General features: G+C 38.9%; 1 protein-coding gene across 11 annotated transcripts in view; it reads right to left on the reverse strand.

Moving 5' to 3' along the window:
- The window catches only part of ARHGAP28 (Rho GTPase activating protein 28), a 178,347-nt gene that overhangs the window by 121,121 nt on the left and 41,852 nt on the right, over window positions 1-15,374 (reverse strand). For 3 of the 11 annotated variants that reach the window (XM_074340327.2, XM_074340333.2, XM_074340328.2), the window contains exon 1: window positions 1,268-1,481. The exons of 7 other annotated variants lie outside the window; for them this stretch is intronic. In XM_074340327.2, the coding sequence (XP_074196428.1) occupies window positions 1,268-1,386 (119 nt within the window). In that variant the 5' untranslated portion in view covers window positions 1,387-1,481. Of the gene's footprint in view, window positions 1-1,267; window positions 1,482-15,374 lie in introns of those variants that run through there. One more of the 11 variants, XM_074340337.2, reaches the window with a different exon arrangement.

Here is a 15,374-nt window from a genome sequence, read left to right on the forward strand (position 1 = left end):
ACTATACAAAAAAGCAATATTTCATCTAAGTAGGCTTTTTTATCCTGCTTTAATTTCAAAAGAAGGGTCAATGGCCAAAGTAGCCATGACCTTTGATTATAAAATACACTAGTAAAACATTTTGAAAACAATAAAGAAACTATAAACACAGTTGTAAAATGTAAAGATGATGCTACTTAATTAAAAAAAAACCTAGAATGCTCTAAGGCAAATGATTCTAATCTAATTTAAAGGAAATGAAATTCAAATATGCAACAAAACTACCCTTCCTAACACGCCCCCTTCCCTCGGAAAGAGAATACAAAGGACAAAAGCAAGAATTCAAAGAAAATAAAGACAAATAAGGAGTTATTGACAAAGCGGCTGTAAGGATAACAGTATTCTAAAAATTAAACACGAACGGTTAATCAATATTATGGAAACCTTTCTGAGAAGAGCAAGCCATTTGTGTTTCTTGAACTAGACCTACTTGCTATTAATCAGATGAATCATGACTTCAAGAGAATGCTCTAACATAGGTGCCAGTTTCTCGAAGAGGCACATAAGGGAAGAGTAGACAGAAGCCAGGAAAAGAACAGAAGTGGACACATGAAGGTAAGACAAATCCCCAGGCAGAATTCTTTTCTGTAGGGCAGGCACATAAGGAGAATTGCCTCCCCACTCACCTGTTTTCTCTAGGACCAGAGCAACAAACAGCCACTTCGGTCTAGTTGGTGCCCTTTGTCCCAGCACAGAAAACAAGAGGAAGAGCTTGGTAGCCTGACCAGAAAAATACATTAATTCCGTTCAAGAGTGGAAGAGCTTGCTTAGGTAACGGAGTCTAGTTCAACAGATGTTTCTAAAATTAGATAATTACATGGAAAGAATAGATTTGGTAGTTTTAAGACTCCAGCTCAAAAATAGGAATTGGAATCAAAATACTTCTTTTATATATCTATTAAGATCCCATTTTAACTAGTCTTCCCAAATTAGTAACAGGGCTTACATACTTTCTGTTTTTGACTTAGAGATTTACATTTACACTATAACAAAAATCTTCTTTGAAAGGTTAAAAAATTGCAATTTCCTATCACTTAACATTATGTACCTATTATCTAATAATAATATTAAAAGCCCCACCTATGTATTCACTTAAAAATTGATTTATTTAAAAAGCTGTAGCAACTATTTGTTATCATCTTTCCTCCTTGAAATAAAAGAGAAAACTAGATGGCAGAAAGAAGTCTGTAGCCGAAGTTATTGATTTAGGAAGTGCTCTGAACCTTACCTCTTACTAGTAGGTGAAAAGTCTTCAGGGATGAAATTCTTAAGGAAGAAGCACAAAACATGTCTGTGACCATGTGTCCTCATGACCCAGAGATGGGGATGCCATCCTCCGGCCCACATTCACCACCCCACAGACTGAGTGCTGCCTCCACCTCCAGGAGGACAGTACTGGCTGCCTCCAGCCCAGCAGGGCCAGAGAAACGCAGGCAATCGAGTTTCTTATCTAAGTGGAGAACTAATTCCCACTGCACGGGAGCTATTTACAGAGGTGGTGCCTGCAGGACAAACGCGGCCTCTAACCCTTCCTGTTTGTGTTCTAGCTCAAATTTTCATCCATTTCCTAAGGAAGACTATGAAGTGTAATAAGCCTTGAGAAGGCTGGGATTTATGAAAACAGTATGCAAGATCAATTTTTAGTAATAGTTTTTCCCTTTCCTTCTTTTCTCCGCAAGCAGATATGAGGCTTTGAAAGTACTTTCAAAGCCAAAAGCAGAATCTGTTGCGGTTTGGTAAAAGCTTTTCTACTCCTGAAAGATTTTTAACCTGAAATGTAGAAAGAAAAATACTTGCGGGTGATTAATCCAATACATATTAAATAATAATGCAGAAAGAAGAAACATGAGACTTTATGCAAGGGTTTGATTCGAAAAACCTTTGCCATTTACTAGCTTCAATTAAAGAAATTCACCCAATCTCTCAGGGCCTCACTTAAGAAATTCACCTCATCTCTCTGGGCCACAGCTTCTTTGTCTGAATAATTGGGACTAGTAACATGTACTTTACACGTGTATTCTGAGAACTACATAAGACGACTATAAAGACCTGATACTTCGCCTTATATAAAAGTCAGACCATGTCGTCATTACATCGTGGTATCCAAATTCCCAGCTGCTGTTACATAACATCAGGCATTAATAGCTAGATAAAAAGAGCAAATACATCTCCATTCTCCTTTCCAAAATTATATACATGCATTCGTTTGTTTGTGTGTTGTCTGACTTCCCCATTGGCATGAGGGCTATATGAGGGCCAGAGACCTCACTGGTAATGCTGATTTAACATATCACCAGTACCAAGAACAGCTCTAGCATATATTAACATGCAATACGCAATAAGCTTTGTTAAATAAATGAATAGATGAATTCATAATTTCCGACAAAATCAAGCACAATGCTCTATACATAGTAAGCCTGCAACACATACTTACTGAATGAGTGAATGCACCATAACTTTTTTCTACAGAAAAACATCCCAGGAATATTCAGCGTAAGAGAACTTCAAGACAAGTTGCAGCTCTTGAAAACATTTCAGATAAATATGACTATGTTTTGTCAGATCACCCTGTTCAAATATATTATTAAGGCGGTTAATGTACAAACATCTTACAGCATGGATATTAGGTACAATATTCAACATGCATAATTCACTGAAAAAAAATTAACTTAGTTTAGAATGTAACTAAAATCCTTCCTCAGGCCTGTTTCTGTTAAAAATGGAAACTCTCTTCTGGTGTCCTTTAAATCCTAGCTTAGTGGCAGTGGGATTTGATAAGGACTCATTGATTTTTTAAGAGCATTACCCAGACAAGGATAAAGATGTGTGGTCCCTTGTGGTTCTTATGATCCAACTACTAATGTTTAATATAACAGAATGTGCCAAGAGACAGGACAGTGTCAGGGAGCTGAAACAACAGATTTTGTTTTCAGCCTTCACATTGCTGTTGTCAGGCAAGTTCAGGCCACTAAAGACTAAAATCAATTTATTGATGGCTACTCATTAAACTATTATGTATATAGAAGAAATAGACTTTAGTGGATATTTGTCTACTTCACAAAATTACCAACAAAGATCTTGGATCTTAATATATCATGCGAAACGTAATTCCCTCTTACTTCTAAGGATTTCTCTTGCTTTGCTTGAGAAACAGAAACTTCCACACTTCTCTTCCTTTCCTCTCTTCCCACTGTCTTGGCTCCCACTTTATAGAAAGAATAAGAGCTCTCCTACTACAGGTCTTTACGCCAGCATTAAAAATGGGAAAAAAAGATTTAAAGGTGCTCACTCTGAATGAAGTTGTTTTAGTTCCAAAATATGAGGAAGCATTTCATAATCACAAAGCTGAAAATTCTATAGCTTTTGGCCAATGGAAAAAAATCTTTGAAGAACAGAGAGTAGTGATCAAATAAAACAGAACTTACTGCCTTTAGCAAGTATCTGTTCTCTCTATTTTTCTGAGCTCAAAGTTTCAGACACCGTGAAGATGTTTTGTTGCCACATCCCTCCTCCTCCTTCTCCTCTCACGCAGTTTCCCCAATACTAGAGGCATTTTTAACTGAGTAATTAAAGGTTCTAAAGAAGTTTTGAAAAGAGACTTTTGACAGTTTTCAGCAGCAAGACTTTCTTATCTTACATGTAACCTCTGGCCTAATAAATACCAGTTTACATGGAGTTTGTGAGTTCAGCTATGCGATTTATCAGATGTGGCTTAAATGCCTCCTGGGACATGCACATTTGACCCTGAGAGAGGGGACGAACTGTGGACACTGTCATCCAATAGTCAAGTTTCTTCTTCATCTAATGTAAGAATTCTTCTAAGCACACACCCAGAAGCTCTGACATCCTCTCCTGGGGATTCTGACGCACCTGCCAACTATTTCCTGGATTAATAGCTTTACTGCCCTGGTTACTGACAGACTTAATCAAGATATCACTGTGTACTTGGTTAACAAATAAAAAGACAACTCCAAGTTACTGATTACAGGGTCTTTTTGTGCTATTTCAATCATTATTTCAGATCATATATCTGATTTTAATAGACGTTTAGCTAATACTACAGAAAACATAAAAATCAATCTTGTAAGAGAAGACAATTTACAGGCATGACTAAAAGGAGCTAATATCATAGAATATATTATCCCAAAACCTGCCATTACTAGGTATGTACACTGCATAACAGAACAATAATGAATTTCTCCTTTTTGCCACCTGTTTTTTTATAGATGGACAGCTGTCAGCTAACTCTAGTAAATATAATTACTTAGGAATGAAATAAGTAAAACAAAATTACAATGAAAGATTAATCTTATTGATGAGGATGTATTGGGATAGAAAGTTAATTCTAAGTGTTTAGGGCTATTTCTTTTCCAAAATGAGAAATAAAGGAGGTAATTTTTCTCCTTCCTTTTCTCCCTTTCAACTTGCTGTGGGCATCTTGTGAAGTACGGGATTCCTATTCTCAATCAATTCATGAACTGGTCAGACAGGTATAGCAATAACCAGTACAAAGGTAATGTGTAGTAAAGGGGGAAGTATAGCCTAATATCAAGAGTGCGGGGCACGAAGTGGGAAGGGTATAGGTTCTGCGTTTGCCACGTCCACACTATGTGATCTTGGAAAAACTTCTTAATCCCTCTAAGCCTTGCTTTCCTCATGGCTAAAAGGTAGAACATAGTACTAGTACCCGCCTCATTGGGGCATGGTGAAAATTAAATAAATTTATGAATGCAAATACTTAATCGAGTGCCTGGCTTTTGGAAGTCCTCTATAAATAGCATTGATGCAGAAGAAAAATATTAAAAGAAATACTTAAATTGCCACAGACATTCAAAGGAGAAAAAAAAATCCATAAATAAAATAAGAGACACAGAATTTTCTAACCAGGTGTCACGCGGGGTGTTAGGCGGGGTCTCAGCTCCTGCTCCCCACATAAGAACGCAGGACATGGTGTGGGGACAGAGCCCCAGAAAGTAGTTTCCAGGCTCTCGGCCTCACGTGGAGGAGTGCTGGCTCGGGTAGTAGATGGCCGTCAGCTGTGGCTGATTGGCCGTCAGCTGTAGCCAGTTAGCCAATTAGCCGCTAATATAACTGCTGCGGCTATGCTAGCAGAAAGAGAAGAGAGAAGGATGGGGCTAGCAAGAAGATGGCGGCTGGGCTGGCAAGCGCGGATAGCGGTTTGCGGACAGTGTGGATAGAGCCTCCAGTGAGAGTATAGTGCCGCCAGAGAGAATATAGTGGTACGACTCCCCTACCTATGGCTCTGTGGGTGTTCCTTTTTGGCCTCACCATATCCTGCGTTCTTGTATGGGGAGTGGGAGCAGAGACCCCGCAGGCCTCCCCACACGACACATGGTGAGGCCAAAAAGGAACACCCACGGAGCCATAGATAGGGGAGTCATACCACTATAGTCTCGCTGGCAGCTGGGTTGGAGACACAGGAAGCAGGTGCCACACGATCTGCAACCTGCCGTCTGCTTTTCTACCAACCAACCCCACTTGCTAGCTGCAATCCGCGCTTGCTAGCTCAGCCACCATCTTCTTGCTAGCCCCCATTTTATTGCTAGTGTAGCCACCACAGTTATATTAGTGGCCAGTGGCTCACTGATTACAGCTGACGGCCAACTAGCCACAGCTGATGGCCATCCAATCACAGTTTATGGCCATTTACTACCTGAGTCAGCACCTTTCCACGTGAGGCCGAGAGCCTGGAAACTGCACTCCTGGCTCTGTCCCCACACCTGGAAACTGCTCTCTTGGAGTAGTGTGAATGTAGAGACTATCCTTGATTTATATCCCTTAAGTGTGAAAGGTGATTGAGGAAAGAGTACCGGGAAAGGAGAGGGGCCACAGCCACAACCTAATCTCCCAGTTGCCATAACCCCCTTCCTTTTGGGGATGCCCAACCAAGGTCCTATGTCTAATCTCAGCCCGTTCCAATCCAGAGCACAGCAAATGGCCTTGAAGTCTCTTCTCTCCCTCCCACAAAATTCCTTCTCTCTCAACACAAAAGACAGTCTCAAAGACCACCTTAGTATCAAGGAGAAAAAAAACAGAACATTCATAAAAACGAAAACTTTCTGGCCATAGGTTCAAATTCTGGATTAGACTTACCACCATAAAGAACCTGAAAACTGGATAAAATATATGAAAAACTGTTTAGATATTAGACTAAAGGACGCACAAAATGTGATCCCTAAGAGAGGGGAAACATCTGCAGTGAGTTCTGCAGTTAACCAGCTTTCAACCTGGATGCACGTTCTGGACCGGAAGTGCAGTGAAAGGAACCCAAGAACATGGGTCTCCCCGTGTTAAAAGGACACATAACAGAGCTCATGGAAGCTAAGGCACATGGAATTTGCTAGAAGTACCATACAGGAAGGATCTATGCAGACAAAGAACTCGAGAAATGGATATAGGGGCTTCCTTGAGTTTGCTGCTAAATATTAAGTCACACATGCACAGGATGAACTTCAGAATGATGGGCAAAAACCAAAAGAAGATCTATATGTAAGTTAAATAATTCCCAGATCTGCCAAAGAGCAAGTCTTTGTTGAGTACCTCGGGCTTTAGGTCACAACACCAGAAAATTATTTAGTACAATGACACTTTAAAGTGTCACTTTAGTAGTATGGCTAAATCGGCCCTAGAATAAAGGCAATTCTAGACCTGCCTTAGCAAACCATTTGACAGAAAGACACTGAACTCAAAAAAACAAACAAAAAATCACAAGTTCATCACAATAGTAGTATGGCTAAATCGGCTGAGAGCAAAGGCAATTCTAGACCTGCCTTAGCAAACCTTTTAACAGAAAGACACTGAACTCTAAGAAACAAAAAAATCACAAGTCTATCACAATAAAAAATTATGACACATGCAAAAAAGCAAGAAAATGAGACAGACACAGACGCAGAAATGACACAGCTGAAAAATTAGCACAAAAAGACAATTATAAGCTCAACATACTTAAGGATTTAAAAGAAAGTTATGAGGAAGTAAATGGAAGATTAAAAAAGAATGAGACTTTATAGAGATAAAGAAATATTTGAAATGAAAAACATACTAGCTGGCATTATCAGGACATTAATTAACTGCAGAAGAAGAGACCAATAAATTCAAAGATAAAACAATATAGAAAATACCTTACATGTCCATTATATCTCATTTAAAAAAATTATATGTCAGTTATATCTCAATAATGAAAAGGAAATGCCCAAACTGAAACACACAGAGAAAAAAAGGATGAAAAAAATGAACAGAGTCTCAGTGACCTGTGGGACAACATCAAGTAATCTAACATATGTGTTATTGGAGTCCTGAAATGGGGACTGGGGGAGAAAAATAATATTAAAAAATAATGACTGAAATGTGTCCAAATTTGATGAAAACTGTAAGCCAGAGATCCAAGAAACTCAATGAACCCCAACAAAGATAACACAAAGAAAACCACAGCCAGACATATCATGATGCAATTGCTGAAACACAGAGATAAAGAGAAAATACCAAAAACAGCAGAGTGGAAAAAAAACAGACATATTATGTACAGAAGAGTCATGATAAGAACGACTGCAAACTTCTCAAAGAAACAACACAGGCAAAAAGCAGTAGAATGACATCTTTCAAGTACTGAAAGAAAAAGGTCAACGTAGAATTCTATATCCAGTGAAAATATCCTTCAAAAACAAACTCTAAATAAATACTATCTTTGACAAACAAAAGCACAGAGAATTCATGGCCAGCAGATCTGCACTACAAGAAATGTTAGAGTAAGTTTGTCAAGAAGAAAGAAAATAATATCAAATGGAAACTTGGACCTGCACAAAAGAATAAAAGTGTGGGAATTTGTAAATATGTGGGCACATAGAAAAGAAAGTATTTCTTTATTTTTTTATTTCTTTAAAATAAAATTGACTGTTTAAAACAAAAATAACAATGTATTGTAAAGTTTTTGACATATGTAATAAATAAAATGTATGACAACAATACCACAAAGGACAGTAAGGAGAAAATGAAAGCATAAAGTCAAAAGGTTCTTACATTATACATACAGTAATATATTACTTGAAGGAAGGATGTGATAACATAAAGTGGCATATTGTAAACTCTGGAATGACCACTAAAAATAATCAATAAAAGCTATATTATATATATTATAAGACAAGAGTGGAGATAAAATGGAATACTAAAAAAACAAAAACAAAAAAACAAAACCTTAACTAACCCAAAAGAAGGCCAAGAAAGAGAAAGAAAAGGGGAGGAGAACAGATGGGATAAATTGAAAACATATAACAAGATTGTAGACTAAACCCAGCCCTATGTGTTTCCTACAAGAAACACACTTTAATTGTAAAGACACAGAGTAAAAAGTAAAAGGATGCACTAAGTGTACCATGTAAACATTAATCATAAGAAAGCTTGCATGATCATATTCAGACAAAGCACACTTCTGTGTCAGTTTGAGTCCTGGGGGAAGCAGATGTCAAGAACTAAATCAGAAATTCAGGAGATTCATTGGAGGAAACTCTAATGAAAGATAAAGGTGAGAGGGAGCATGATTGGGCAAGGAATGGGCTTCAGACATGAATGCAGATTGTGAAAGAGAGGAAAAGAAAGATTTGAGTTGGAAGAGCCTCAGACTACTACAGTGCAGGTCCAAGAGAGTTTCAGCCAGGCTAATGGGAAGTCCCCAGCAGACATTGCCCATTGGGCAGAAATGGCCCAGCTCTAGTTTCACCTTGTGCTCAGTTGTGGGCTGGCGGTATTCTGCTGAGAGCATAGCCACAGTGCGATTATATGGTAGATCCTAAAAGTGTGGCAGCTGAAAGTATGGGCTAAGTATACTACTTTTTGGAAATGAGGTCTGAATAGCACAACTCTATGGCTGCCACAACTTTAGAATAAAGGATATGACCAAAGACAAAGAGTGATATTTCTTAATGATAAAAAACTAATTTCATAAAGAGGACCTAACAACTTTACACGTATATCCACTGAAACACAGGGCTTTACAATATTTGAAGTAAAATCTCTCAGAACTGAAAGGAGAAAGAGACAAATCCCAGTGACAGTTAGAGATGTCTACACTCCTCTCTCATTAATAAATAGAACAAGCAGACAGAGAATCAGGAAAAACACAGAAACTTAAACACCAGCATCAACCAAATTAATTTAGTGGATATTTATAGAATACTCCCACCCAAAAAAGCTGAATACAAATTCTTTTTAAGTTCACAGGAAACATAACCAAGATAAATCATATGCATGGCCATAAAACATATCTTAATACATTTTAAAGGATTCCACTCATGCAAAGTATGTTCTTTGACCACAACAAAATTCATTTAGAAATCAATAAAAGAAAGATATCTAACCCCCGCAAATATTGGAAATTAACACCCTTTTATTTATTTTTTAAATATTTTCACATTGGAATTTTAATAGAGAAAATTGGGAGTATCTAAACATTAAATATGAAACACAAATTGATGCAAACTAAAATATTTACCAGGTTATAATTGAAAATGCATAGCATGTATAGTTGAGAGATGAAAAGTACCCATTCAGGCTTAGACATTTAGGAACTGGTACTTGTTGATGAAATCACATTATTTCGCATAAATTCAGTTTACTCATTTTTGGTTTGGAGTGATGATCAAACGAGGTAGTACATAAATATTCATATATATTCATAAATAATATATAACATTTCTACATACAGCCTAGTGCTATTAAAAGTATTGATGTTTTTTCTTAATTCCCTTCAATCATATGAGGCTCTTTTTATATATTTCCATGAAATATACATTTATTTATTTAATTTCTTCCTCTTTCTAAAAAAAACTTTGATTTATCGGGTTTTCTGTCATGTTAAATTCAAATGCAAGTGATAGAATATGTCCTTTTGTGGTACATTTGTTTAACTTAAATGTTGTCCAGAGAGTGTCCATGAGGGGTTTCCATTTTTTCTTCTTTTTCCTTCTCCTTCTCTTGTTCCTCTTCCAGTTTCTTTTATACATCCTTTCCCTTTTCTTCTTCTTTTTCTCCCTCTCCTTCTTTCCATTTTTTAAAATTAGTTTCAGGTGTACAAAGCAATGTAATAGACATTTAAACCCCTCATAAAGTGATAACCCACTCCCCAAACTACTACACCTCTGACATCTTATATAGCTGTTACAACTATCAACTATCTTCCTATGTTGTATTGCACATCCTGTGACTATATATACCTATATATTTAGTTATAGTTGACATTCAATATTATTCTACTTCAGCTCTTCAGGTGTATAGTGCATTGGGTCAGGCATCTGCACAGTCTATCAAGTGATCCCCCTGATAAGTCCAGTGCCCATCTGGTACCCCACATGATCTTACAACATTGTTGATTATATTCCCCATACTGTATTAACTATCAATTTATATTTCTTAATGCCTTCACCTTTTTCACCGTGCCCCCAACCCCATTCCCATCTCTCACCCTGATAGATCTAATACCTATCTGGCACCATACCTAGTTATTACAATATTGTTAACTGTATTCCTTGTGCTATAACCTACATCCCCATGACTACTGTGTAACACCCAATTTGTTTTTCTTAATCCCTTCCCCTTTCATCCGTCCTTAACCCGTCCCCCCCCCCCCCATCTTAAAGAAGTCCCTCTAAGAGTCCTTGTAATACTGTTTCGGTGGTGATGAACTCCTTTAGCTTTTTCTTGGATAGATAAGGAAGCTCCTTATCTGTCCTTCAATTCTAAATGATAGCTTTGCTGGGTAGAGCAATCTTGGTTGTATGTCGTTGCTTTTCATCACTTGGAATATTTCCTACCACTCCCTTCTTGCCTGCAAAGTTTCTGTTGAGAAATCAGCTGACAGTCTTATGGGAACTCTCTTGTAGGTAACTAACTGCTTTTCTCTTGCTGCTTCTAAGATTCTCTCTTTGTCTTTGGCATTTTAATTATGATGTGTCTTGGTGTTGGCCTCTTTGGGTTTATCTTGTTTAGGACTCTCTGTGCTTCCTGGGCTTTTATGTCTATTTCCTTCACCAGGTTAGGGAAGTTTTCTGTCATTGTTTCTTCAAATAGGTTTTCAATTCCTTGCTCTCTCTCTTCTCCTTCTGGTATTCCTATAATGCAAATGTTGGTATGCTTGATATTGTCCTGGAAGCCCTTTAAACTCAATTTTTTGGATCCTTTTTTCTTTTTGCTGTTCTGGTTGGGTGTTTTCTGTTACCTTATCTTCTACGCTGCTGGTTAGATCTTCTGCTTCATCTAATCTACTGTTGATTCCCTATAATATATTCTTTGTTTCCGTTATTATATTCTTTATTTCTGACTGATTCTTTGTTATCGTTTCCATCTCCATTTTTATGATATCATTGAGCATTCTAATAACCAGTGTTTGGAACTCTGCATCTGATAGATTGCTTATCTCCATTTCACTTAGTTCTTTTTCTGGAACTGTGTTCTGTTCTTTCATTTGGGACATGTTTCTTTGTCTCCCCATTTTGGTTGCCTGCCTGTGTTTGTTTCTATGTATTAGGTAGGCCTGCTATGTTTTCCGGTCTTAGTAGAGTGACCTTATGTAGTAGGTGTGCTGTGGGGTTCAGTGGCACAGTCTTTCTGATCACTTGAGCCATGTACTCCAGGTGTATCCCTTGTGTGGGTTGTGTGTGCCCTCCTCTTGTAATTGAGCCTTGGTTGATGACAGCACATCAATGTGAGGGACTGACCCTTGGGCTCACTGATTATAAGGTCTTGCCTTGACTACAGTGGAAGAGTTGTTGTGCAGGGGCTGATCCTATAGAGCAGGATCTGCCTCAGCAGGACTCTGGTGCCTGCCTCATCCACCCCTTGGGTATGTTGTACTTGGAGACAGCTAGGTGATGCTCCAGCTCGTTTTGAAGCTAGCTACTGGGGGCGCCAGGCCCAGGACCACCTTGGATGGGATCCGCTGTAGGTCTACTTCAGCCACAGCCTGTGCCCCACCCAGGGCCACCTAGCAGGAGCCAGAAAGAAATCCTCAGATGTCTGCCGCCCATGCTGTGCTTGGAAACACCTTGAGAGGCCAAGCTGCGAACCTAGGCTGGCTGCCACTTGTGCCGGCTTAGGGCTGCTCAGTCAGAGGCACAGGACACGCTGCTTGTCTGGGTTCCACAAGCCTTTGAGAGACCCTGGGAAAACACAGCTTGAGCCAAGGCAAGTGGTCTGCATGAAAAAGCCACTGAAAGTAGCCTGGGTGTGCCTGAAAGTTGGGGGCCAGGTCTCAAATTTCAAGGGCAGGGCAAACAAATGGTGGAGACTCAGAAATGGTGGCTGCCTGTGTTTGCACACCAGGAAGAGGTAGAGCTCAACAAAGAAACAATGGCTTCTGTCAGCTTCTCTGTCCAGGAAAAAGCCACCTCTCCATCCCAGGTCTCAAGCCAGACAACTAAATTCCCCACCATTTGTTCCTGCTGCCTTTCTAGCTGGTGCCCCAGTGCTGGAGCTCAGAGCGAGTGATTCCACTGGTGATAAATCTGCATGTAGTCCCTTTAAGAGAGGCGCCTGGGAGTGCAGCCACACTCACTTAGTCACAATCTCTGCTGTTTTTCACAACCAGAAATTATGGGGACTTCTCTCCCAGGAACTAGAACCCTGGGCTGGGGTGGGGCTTGTATCTCTCGCTCCTTAGGGGATGGGGGGGACCCCCACAGCCGAAATAGCCATGCCAAACTTTAATGGTCTGTCATGCACGGACTAACGCGGGGTCTCAGCTCCCGCTCCCCACATAAGGATGCAGGATATGGTGAAGCCAAAAAGGAACACCCATGGAGCCATAGATAGGGGAGTCATACCACTATATTCTCGCTGGCGGCTGGGTTAGAGACCCAGGAAGCAGTAGCCACACAATCCACAACCCGCCATCTGCTTTTACTGCCTGCCAACCAGCCAACCAACCAACGCAGCCACTGCAGTTACATCAGCAGCCAATTGGCCAACCGGCTACACCCAACGGCCAGCCACCACCTAAGCCAGCACCCCACCATGCAAGGCCAAGAGCCTGGATACTGCTCTCCTGGACTCTGTCCCCAACATGGTCACATGCAGGTGTGGGACCAGCCCATGCCGGGTCTCTGACCTTCCTACCATTCTGGAGGTGGCTCCTTCTGCACGTCCTTGGTTGAAAGGGTTCAGTTCAGCTTGATTTTAGGAGATTCTCAATAATGGTTGTTTTGTAGCTTAGTTGTAATTTTGATGTGGTTGTGAGAGAAGGTAAACACAGCATTTACCTACTGCACCATCTTGGTTGTCTCCATTTTTTGTTGTTGTTTGTTTAATTTTCTCTTCTTTCATCTTCACTATGATTCATATTTGACTGTTCTGGATTTTGATCACAAGGCATAACTGGTTATTCCTATATAACATGATTTGAAGTATCAGGAGATTTTGAAGTATCTCCCCATCTTGAAAAAGTCTTTTCTCACAGCTTTCATGGCATCATCCTTTCCTGAATTTCCATCTACATCAGTGGCTGCGCCTTCAAAGTTTTCTTTGCTTGTTTACTCTTATTCTTCCTACCTCTCTTCAACCTTGGTCCTACTGAGTCACTCAAGATTCTAACACACTTCTAAATAAGCCAGAGATCAAAGAAGAAAGCCTAAGAGAAATTAGAAAATATCTTTAATTGAATAATAATAAAACGACAACACATGAATATGTGTAGGATGCTGATAAAGCAATCCTTAAGAGATAATTTTATAGCATTAAATGCTTATAGTAAAACAGAAGAGAGGTCAATAATTAATGTCTAAGCTTTCATCTTAGGAAGCTAGTAAAAGAACAAATTAAGCCCAGAATAAATCAAATAAATAATTAAGAATAAAAATCAACAAAAGAAAGAGTAAGCAAGTGAAAAATAAATATGTTTTTTAAAACCTGGGTTTTGAAAAAGATGAATAAAACTCTTAAATTTGTAACTGTCTGATCAAAAAGGGAAGATAAAAATTACAAGATAGCAAATGGACAATAATCAAATATTATAAACAACCATGTGCCAAGAAATTCAACGAAAGCTCCTATGAAATGGATAAATTTCTTGAAAGATATAAACCACTAAAACTGACAGCAAAATAAATAAATCTTCGCATATTTATTAAATAAATTGAATTCATCATTTAAAATCTAGCCACAAAGAAAATTCCAGTCCTAGATGGCCTCCCTAATATGCTGTCAAACATTTAAGAATGAAAAAATATCAAACCTACACAGAAAATGAAGGTAGAGGAACTCCTTCCAATTCATTGTAAGAAATCAGAATCACCCCATGAAAACCCTGAAAAGAACAAAAACGTACAGATATTTTTGTACAATATTTTTCATGAACATGAACACAGAAAACCTCAACAAAACATTAATAAATAAAATCCAGTACTAGCTGATGACATCTTCTATCTGACTGCTAAAGTCTATGGCAATAATTACTGCTGAGTCATATTTTTTCTTACGTCACTATAAGTCCTCCATTGGAGATCAAGGCTTAATTTGCATTGGTCATTTGATTTACATTCAATAGTACAGGCCTTCCTGGTTAAGCACATTGTTACACTATCAAAGGCGATGTAATAAAATGACTGGTACACAGCAACTGCCTTCAATTTCTAATGTTACCAGTTTTTTTCAGCACCTAAGTAGGAGTACAACATTTTGTCAGTCAAATAATTGCTTGCAGCCTTGAATTGATTAGGCACAGAGATTCTATTAAAGTGAATTCTTTAATTAGACCTGTTAATACAGAAAAACTGATGAGACAGGATGCAGAATGACCTTACAAGAAGTTACGGTTGATTTGAATCCCAAGGAAGGCTTAGAAACAGAATCTAAGGGTCTTAGCTTGTTCGCTGGGATAGCATACAGTTCATATCCAATTATAGAACAGATTGCAGCTACAGAAGGTGGAGCTTTTAAGCTCCTGAAGATGGGCTTGTACTGCAATAATGTCAAGGCCAGCTTAGGCCTCGGCTGAGGCCTTCTTTGATTGTAGCAAGGAGACAAGACATCTTCCTCTGAACTCTCACAGCACTTTAGGACTCTCTTAAGACAGTTTATTGCTTTGAGCTATTCTTGTGGTGATTAGGAACAGTTAGATGACAAACATTACCACTTTCTTATCATATTTGTATATGAGGTCTGTCAATTAAGTTCAGGAATTCATCCTAGAAAAAGTGCTACATACCTTATTGCTGAATATCACTACAGTCACCTTCAAAGTACTCCCCTTGGGAAGCTATGCACTGACGCCAGTGCCTAGTTCACCCTTCAAAGCAATTTTGGAACTCTTTTTCTGGAGTGGCTATCAGAGC

Source organism: Rhinolophus sinicus, chromosome 4 (genome assembly GCF_057876585.1).
Source record: "Rhinolophus sinicus isolate RSI-liver-muscle chromosome 4, RSI-T2T, whole genome shotgun sequence".
Classification (NCBI taxonomy): Eukaryota; Metazoa; Chordata; class Mammalia; order Chiroptera; family Rhinolophidae; genus Rhinolophus; species Rhinolophus sinicus.